This window comes from Bufo bufo, chromosome 3 (genome assembly GCF_905171765.1).
Source record: "Bufo bufo chromosome 3, aBufBuf1.1, whole genome shotgun sequence".
Lineage (NCBI taxonomy): Eukaryota > Metazoa > Chordata > Amphibia > Anura > Bufonidae > Bufo > Bufo bufo.
Window position 1 is genome coordinate 243971626 of NC_053391.1, and position 9646 is coordinate 243981271.

At 40.9% G+C, this 9646-nt stretch overlaps 1 protein-coding gene across 1 annotated transcript; it reads left to right on the forward strand.

Moving 5' to 3' along the window:
• Nucleotides 1-1111: 1111 nt before the first annotated feature.
• LOC120993340 (olfactory receptor class A-like protein 1) lies at nt 1112-5897 on the forward strand (the record flags this gene model as incomplete). The annotated part of the gene is made up of 2 exons (XM_040421863.1): nt 1112-2038; nt 5877-5897. Coding segments are annotated over exons 1-2 (948 nt in total), but the record flags the coding sequence as incomplete, so codon positions are not given.
• Nucleotides 5898-9646: the final 3749 nt, after the last annotated feature.

A 9646-nucleotide genomic window follows, 5' to 3' on the forward strand; every position in this document is an offset into this window, starting at 1 on the left:
ATCCAGGGAGTTATTCTGATTGCCTGATTGGAGTCGGGAAGGATTTATTTTTTCCCTTAAAGGGGTTTTGCAGTTTTTTTAAACTGATAATCTATCCTCTGGATAGATCATTAGCATCTGATCGGCGGGGGTCTGACACCCGGGACCCCTGCCAATCAGCTGTTTGAGACGCCAGCGGTGCTGGCAGTAGCGCCGCGGCCTTCTCGCTGTTTACCGCAGGCCCAGTGACATCACGACTAGTATCAATGGCCTGGGCGGTGCTAAGCTCTGTTTACTTAAATGGAGCTCTCCTCTCTCTCTAAATCTATTGTACAGAAGGTCACACTCTTTAAGAAAACTGGCTTCATCAGAGCAGTTCCTACATGCTCTGATGTATTGGCCTGTGGGTATCTCTTTTTTTTAGAGGTAAAGAGTGGAAACTGTTCCAATGCAATAAGTTGTTTGTAGACGTAGGTTTACTGAAAATTTCAGTCTGGATGCTGCCACCGGAATCCACAGAGATCTTCAAGTCCAAAAAAGTAAAAGTGTCATTGTCGATTTCTGATGTAAACCTCATGCCGATGTCATTGTCCTTGAGGTGACTAGTTTTTAGGTGCCACTTTGATGCTAGCTATATACTTACCTAGTCAGTGAAGTGAACTGATTTGTGAGCCAAACAAGCTTTAGATGCAGCAGAATAGAGATTATACAGGTAGTGCACACCTGCTAGTCCTAGCTACACTCACTATAGGAAATGCATTTAGCCTGGCGATTTTTAATCTGAACACACTTTCAGTATTACCATGTTTAAATATTATTGCAATAAAGGTAGATATTTTAAATTACTTTAAAGGTTAGGGGCAAGTTGGGCAAGGTAGCCAAATGGCAAGTTTTCAGCAATATCTCTAATGAGTTTTGCCCTCCCCTGACAGGGTCTATCTACACTGCTTTATATAAAACAGCTTACAGGCTGCTATTCAGTTTTCATATTATCACACTACTGTACAATATTCCAAAAATCTTTGCACTTCTTCACACTGGTGTTAGGTTATGTCAGGTTTTGTAGCTATATGATACATTTTGCCATTTCTGCTTCTATTTCAGGTTACAAACATTCAAGACTTCAAGTCAGATGGGCCCTCAACTTCTCTTCAAAGCAATAGGCTTTTCCCTGCTTGTAATAGTTGGTATTCCAGGGAACATGTTCATTCTTATAAAATTTACCTTAAACAAAATAATTGAGAAGAAAATTCTTCCAACCAACACAATACTGACCATGTTGGCAATAGCCAATCTTCTAGTTATCCTTTCTCGAATCATCCCACAATCCCTAAATGCAATAGGTGTACAGAATTTACTTGATGATACTGAATGCAAACTTGTCATTTTTACATACAGAATAAGTAGAGCTATGTCTATTTGTATCACAAGTCTACTTAGTTTTTGCCAGTGCATTACGATTGCCCCATCCTTTAGAGTGTGGTTGTACCTAAAACAGAAGATTTTACAAAATGTCATGACCGTCATCATCATTTTATATTTAATCAACCTCTCAATATATCCTTACAATATTCTTGATGCACATGCTAGGAAAAACATGACAACTTCACCTTACACCCTTCATTTAGTATATTGTGATGCTGACTTTTTAACATATACAGCATACATTGTCAATGGAACTTTTAATGCCCTTCGAGATTTTACTTTTGTAGGACTGATGGTATTTGCAAGCATTTACATTGTGTATACCTTGCTTCAACATGAGAAAACTGTGAAAGGAATGAGGAGCTCGGACAAAGATAAAAAAAGATCGACAGAGTACAAAGCTTCAAGAGCAGTCATTTTATTAGTTGTACTCTATGTTATACTGTATGGACTAGATAATGCAATGTGGAGCTACACGTTAACTTTGTCTAATGTAAGCACTGACATGAATGATATCCGGATATTTTTAGCATCTTCATATGCGACACTCAGCCCAATAGTCATTATTATAACCAACCCTAAACTTAAACAGAGTTGGAAATATTTATCTGGGAAGAGGCCTTTGCACAAGGATGCAGGGACCAATGGACTTGTGTTCTCAATAAGTAACTACCTCTGGAAACATGTGTAAACAATAAAATATCTGAATCAACTCTCTCACAATTAGAGACAGCTAACAAAAAAATAGTCCTTTGTTCATCTCTCATGTATTTCTGTGTTCAGATTTTATGCATACACCCAATGTAAAGTCCTAACATAGTTGCATATGTCACCCATTGAATTGTAGCATATGCCGTGCAGTATATACACTTTATGTTTGCCAGAATACTATAATCAATTATGCAATTTGGTTAATAATATGTATTACTGTGAATGCACAAATTGTTAGAAAGAAAGGCAAAATGGCCCAAAAAAATGGCTTAACCACTTCAGGACCTTGTGATTTTCTTTGTTTGCTTTTTCATTTTTCACTCCCTGCCTTCCGTACAAATAGCTGTATACAGGCTTTTTTGCTAGACAAGTTGTAATTTCTAATGACACCATTTAATATTGCATACGATATAGTGTGAAGCTGGGGTAAAAAAATCCAAATGAAGTAAAACTGGAACAGAATGCAATTCTGTCATAGTTTCATGACAGGTTTTGTTTTTATGGCGTCCCCTATTCGGTAAAACTGACCTGTTACCTTTATTCTCTGTATCAATAAGATAAGATACAGCAACACCACATTTATAGTGTTGAGCGTGAATATTCGAATTACGAATTTTAATCGCCAATATCGGCACTTCGACAAGCAACTTAAGCAGGGAGGAATCATAACTTCAGATGGAAAAAAAAATGACGAATATACTAAAAAACAAATATATAGCACTATATTCTATAGTGCTATATATTCGTTTTTGACCCATGCCTTGCCGATTTTCGAGTAAAAAAAAAAAAGAATGTAGAATATAGAGAATATTTGAATTTGCGAATATTCGACAAATATTCTACAAAATATTTGCAAAATATCACGAATTTGAATATGACCCCTGCCGCTCATCACTAGACATTTATATATTTTTTTCTGTATTTTAATACCAGAAAACCCTTTTAAGCAAGGAGACAGACTTTCTAGACCATTCTATGTGGCTGATGGTCTCAATTCACAGATCCTTTACTTATTTTGATTTTTCACTCTTAATGTCTTTACCATCTATAAATACTCAAATAGAATACTTAAACATTTCTCTTTGTGAGACTTTGAAGATTTGGAGAAGTAAAACAGGTGAAACTCTAAAAATTAGAATATTGTGCAAAAGTTCATTTATTTCAGTAATGCAACTTAACTCCTTAAGGACACAGCCTTATTTTACCTTAAGGACAGGCCATTTTTTGCAAATCTGACCAGTGTCACTTTAAGTGGTGATAACTTTAAAACGCTTTGACTTATCCAAGCCATTCTGAGATTTTTTTTTTCGTCACATATTGTACTTCATGACACTGGTAAAATAAAGTTAAAAAAAATAATTTTTATTTATAAAAAATACCAAATTTAGCAAAAATTTGTAAAGAATTGCAAATTTCCAAGTTTCAACTCCTCTACTTCTATAATACATAGTAATACCTCCAAAAATAGTTATTACTTTACATTCCCCATATTTCTACTTCATGTTTGGATCATTTTGGGAATGATATTTTATTTTTTGGGGATGTTACAAGGCTTAGAAGTTTAGAAGCAAATCTTGAAATTTTTCTGAAATTTTCAAAAACCCAATTTTTAGGGACCAGTTTAGGTCTGAAGTCACTTTGCGAGGCTTACATAATAGAAACCACCCAAAAATGACCCCATTCTACACCCCTCAAGGTATTCAAAATGGATTTTACAAACTTTGTTAACCCTTTAGGTGTTGCACAAGAGTTATTGGCAAATGGGGATGAAATTTGAGAATGTATTTTTTTGCAAAATTTTCCATTTTAACCCATTTTTTCCACTAACAAAGCAAGGGTTAATAGCCAAACAAGACTGTATCTTTATTTCCCTGACTCTGACGTTTACAGAAACACCCCATATGTGGTCGTACACTACTGTACGGCCACACAGTAGGGCGTAGAGGGAAAGGTGCGCCATATGGTTTTTAGAAGGCAGGTTTTGCCGGACTGGATTATTTACACCATGTCCCATTTGAAGCCCCCCTGAAGCACCCCTAGAGTAGAAACTCCCTAAAAATGACCCCATCATATTTTTAGGGTACATATGATTTTTGGTTGCTCTATATTACATTTTTGTGAGGCAAGGTTACCAAAAATTGAAATTCTGAAATTTCATCTCCATTTGCCATTAACTGTTGAGGAACACCTAAAGGGTTAATAAAGTTTGTAAAATCAGTTTTGAATACCTTGAAGGGTGTAGTTTCTTAGATGGCATCACTTTTAGGGAGTTTTTACTCTAGGGGGGCATCAGGGGGGCTTCAAAAGGGACATGGTGTCAATAAAAAAGGCCATTAAAATCGGCCTTCCAAAAACCATGTCGGTCCTTTCCTTTTGCGCCCTGCCTTTTAGTGATACAGCAGTTTACGACCACAAATGTGGCGTTTCTGTAAACTGCAGTATCTGGGTAATAAATATTAAGTTTTGTTTGGTTGTTAACCCTTGCTTTGTTACCGTAAAAAACGGATTGAAATGGAAAAATTCCAAAAATAGCTGTTTTGGCACCGTTTTTATTAGTTTTTTTGACCGTGTTAATCTGGGGGGTTAGGTCATAGGGTATTTTTATAGAGGAGATTCTTATGGACGCGGCGATATCTAATAAGTAAACTTTTTTTACAATTATTTAGGTTTTAGACCATATTATCCTTTTTGATACAAAAACTTTTTTTTGTATTTCTAAAGTCTGTCATTTTTTTTATTTTTTTTTTGCCGATTATCTTATGTGGGGGCTCATTTTTAGCGGAATGAGAGGACGGTTTTATTGGCACTATTTTGGGGGCTTTATGACTTTTTGATCGCTTGCTATTAAACTTTTTGTTATGTAAGGTGACAAAAAAGAATGTTTTTTACACCGTTTGTTTTTTGTTTTTTTTAAACCGTGTTAATCTTGGGGGTTGGGTCATGGGGTATTTTTATAGAGGAGATTATTACCGACGCGGCGATACCTAATAAGTCTACTTTTTTTACAATTATTTTGGTTTTAGACTATATTATCCTTTTTTATACAAAAATTTTTTCATGTATCTCTAAAGTCTGAGTCATTTTATTTTTTTTTTTTAGCCGATTATCTTATGTGGGGGATCATTTTTTGCGGGATGAGAGGACGGTTTTATTAGCACTATTTTGGGGGCTATAAGACTTTTTGATCGCTTGCTATTAAACTTTTTGTTATGTAAGGTGACAAAAAATAAATCTTTTTTTTGCACAGTTTTTTTTTTTTGGACCGTGTTAATCTTGGGGGTTGGGTCATGGGGTATTTTTATAGAGGAGATTATTACCAACGCTGAGATACCTAATTTGTATACTTTTAATAAAAAAATTTTGGTTTTACAATTTTTTTGAGTGTCTCAAGTCTGAGAACCAGTTTTTTTATCCGATGTCAGTGGCTAAATTGGGATATAAATTTAGTACTCCATAGAAGTGTGGTACTACCTGAAGCAACCAATAATGCAAAGGCCTGGATGATCGGGGCACATGTCACATTGAGTAGTGGTGTCCTTCCGTATTCCCCTCCTGTGACACACTCTGCACCTTTTTTGGGTTCGTCCCTTCTTTCCAGTATGGGGGACCACACCTGGAAAGTGTTGGCCAGGGACGATCCGGGCGCCTCCAGTTCCCAAGGTACTCCGGCCTGCTCTTTACCGGTCCAAAAAGATCAGGGCCTTGAGGACTGCCTCATAGAACTGAAGGAGTGTCCTTGTGTTGCCAGCGCTCCGGGACAGCACAAAAGAGTTGTACATGGCAACCTGCACCAAGTAGACCACAACTTTTTTGTACCATACCAGGTTTTGCGCATGGTATTATATGGCTTGAGGACTTGATCAGAGAGATCAACTCCTCCCATATACCGATTGTAGTCGACGATACAATCGGGCTTGAGGACCGTTGCCGCGGTACCTCGCACAGGTTACCATGAATTGTGGACAGTACAAGGACATCCCTCTTGTCCTTATACCTGACCAGCAACAGGTTTCCAGTGGTATGGGCACGGGTCTCACCTCTGGAGATAGGTACCTGGAGGGGGAGGGTAGGGAGGCTGCGTTGATTTTTCCGCACGGTCCCACAAGCGGACGTGGATCTGGCGGCAAGGGACTGGAACAAGGGGATACTAGTATAAAAGTTATCCATGTAAAGGTGGTAACCCTTATCTAGCAGTTGGTGCATAAGGTCCCACACAAGTTTCCCGCTAACACCCAGAGTGGGGGGACATTCTGGGGGTTGAATACGGGAATCTCGCCCCTCGTACACACGAAACTTGTAAGTGTACCCTGAGGTACTCTCACAAAGTTTGTATAGCTTCACGCCATACCTCGCCCGCTTTGAGGGAACATACGGGCGGAAAATGAGTCTCCCCTTGAACACAATGAGAGACTCATCAACCGCGACCTCCCTTCCAGGTACATACGCCTATATAAATTTGGCCCCAGAGTGATCGATGACCGTCCGTATCTTATACAGACGGTCATGGGCAGGATCACCTCGGGGGGGGGACATGCTGCATTATCTGAATAATGCAGACATTTCCGGGTGGCCTCAAACCGGGATCGTGTCATGGCCGTACTGTAAAGTGGGGTCTGGTAGAGGACGTCCCCACTCCAGTAATGCCTGACACTAGGTTTCTTGACTAGGCCCATATCCAGCACGAGGCCCCAAAATGTCCTCATCTCGGCTGCACTGACCGGTGTCCAGCCACCGGGCCTAGACAAAAAGGAGCCCGGGTGTTGAGCAACGAACTGTTGGGCGTACAGGTTCATCTGCTCCACCATTAGATTTACCCGTTGGTCACTGAAAAAATGACAAAAAAAGTCATATTCAGTGAAGCCCACTGTGGAAATCTGGATTCCTGATTGGCCTACAAACTCAGGAATCACGGGCTCAAATCGCTCTGGGGTACACCAGACAAGTTCACCGGCAGGGGGCTCCGGTGGATTTAACTGGTGGGCCGGAAAACTAGTATGAGCCCCAGAGCTGCTCGTACTAGGGTGGGCCACAGGGTCCCTAACATGGCGGTCCCCTTGCTCCGCCTGGCGGCGTCTCCGCTGCCTTGGGGGCTCATCATCATCGCTAGATGATGAGGAGGACGCGGATGACAACAGGAAAGTGGGGTCATCCTCGTCCTCACTGGGACTCTCAGAGTCGGAGGCAAGCTGGGCGTATGCCTCCTCGGCCAAGAACGTCCGGCGGGCCATAGGGGAGTGTGTGTCTGCGTGTGTATGTACGTGCGTGTAAATCTTTATTTGGTGTGCCTGTGTGTGGGGGCACGGGTGTTCGCGAACTCACCCTAAAACTTACAGAAAAAAAAAAGACTAACAAAAAAAAGGGCAAAAAATTAGGAAAAAAAAATTCTAAACCGCTGATCAACCGTCCGTAGTTGATCAGTGGTGGAGTGTGTGATGCGCTAACAGTGGCCGGACGCTAAGAGTGCCGGCCACAGTCAGCGTACACACAAAAATAAAAAAATTAATAAAATCCTGCACCCCAAAAAAGTTGGGGGGGCAAGCGGCAGCACCCCTGGGGGGTCTAGGGTCACACAGCTGTGCTGTGGACCCCAGACACCCTACTTAGGGTGATGCAATAAAAGTTTTTTTCACACTAACTTTCCCTTTATTATCCCTGCCTAGCCCAACCTTTCCCTATACTTTCCCTAATTACCTGCTAATCAGATGGGGGGTGCTGGGGCACAGATCGGGTCCTGGTGGGCAAGGGGCACAGATAGGGTGATGCTGGCACAGATCGACGACGAGGTGCAGGCAGCGCTCCTCTCTCCTCTGCTCCAGGACACAAAAGGAGGAGGAGAGGAGCACTGGCAACATTTGAATCTCCCGCCGGCCCGCCCACCAACCAATCAGAGGCGATCCTGAGAGGTGATGTCACCATCACCTCTCAGGATCACAGGATGGTGATTGGTGGGGTAAAATCACACCAACGATCACCATCCTGTTCCTGGTTATCGGGTCGCCAGAGACCCGAATAACCCGGAAACGCAGAAAACTGCAGGTCTGAATTGACCTGCGGTTTTCTGCGATTGCCGACATGGGGGGGGGGGTCACAGGACCCCCCGGCGCATCTAGCCAATGATTTGAGCAGGCACCGGGTTCCGATCGCCGCCCGCCGGTACCAGGACAACGTGACGTACCGGTACGTCATGTGTCCTGAAGAGGTTAAAAGGAGTTGCATTAATGCAACTTAAAATTAGAATATTGTGAAAAGGTTCAATATTCTAGGCTCAAAGTGTCACACTCTAGTCAACTAATTAATCCATACCCCCTGAGCAAAGGGTAACTGAGATTGTGACTTTGGGGTTTTCATAAGCTGTAAGATATAATCATTCAAATTATAAAAAATAAAGGCTTGAAATATCTCCCTTTGCATGTAATGAGTCTATCTCATATATTATTTTCACCTTTTAAGTTGCATTACTAAAATAAATGAACTTTGCATGATATTCTAATTTTTCAAGTTTCACCGGTAGAGGTGCTATACTTTCTATCAGATGGTGGAGGATACAGGCATGCCCTGCAGCCTATAACTCCAGTGCAAGTAAACTAGATGGGAGGATTTATTACTAGCCTCTCCTCCTCTGTGGATCTTGGTTTGACGAACTTAGGCTACAAGAGACATTTCCAATTTCTTTTTCTCACATATGAGTCTTTTCCTGTTATTTGGGTCTTGCCTGACTAACAGGTTGCAAAGTGTGGAGTTGAGACATCCCCCACACACTGTGCCTGTCTTAGGAATTAAAGTGTTACATGGCTGTCTTTAGGTAAGCAGTCTTGGGCACTCCCAAGATCTCAAAGACCACTATAGCACCATAAGTGTGCTACTTGATTTGAAGTCAAATCCATTGGAAGCTCTCAGGCTTTCACTGTCAGTCTGGTTAATCTCTTTCATATTTTTGAGGTTGGAATAAAACCTGTGTGGTTGCCAAGAGGTCGTTGCTTCAAAAATTTGGTGGTATTTGGAAGGTATGGAAAATATTTCTGGGAGATATTGGGGTGGTGAAAGTCTAGGACTATGGCCATTGATGCAAACAAACATGGTTGTAGTTCTCACTGTGGTTTTGAATTGCAGGAGGTGTTTGTAGCAGTCTATATCCAGTTATGCAAAATGTTAAATCATCATTGACTGATAATTCAGCCATAAAATAATATCATTATAATTATTGAAGGGCCAATGGAGTGTGGGATAACAGAAGATTTCAAACATATAACATACAGAAATTAACTATGAAAGGGAGTCTCAATCAGTTGTAGTGCCCCTCCCCCATGTCGATATTTTCCCACTCTAAGCAGAGTATAGATCAATTGACCACTAAAAATAGTGCAAATTAGTTGTCTTTCCCTTGCCTGGTTAAAATGGAGGTGGTGAATTGCTTTCCAAGCTTCCAATAACAGACACACAGGTGCCTGAGACACTGCCAGAACAAATTGGTTTCCTAAGCATACAGGCAGTCTTTCTTCTCAGTGATACAGTTATACACAATTTATTGGGT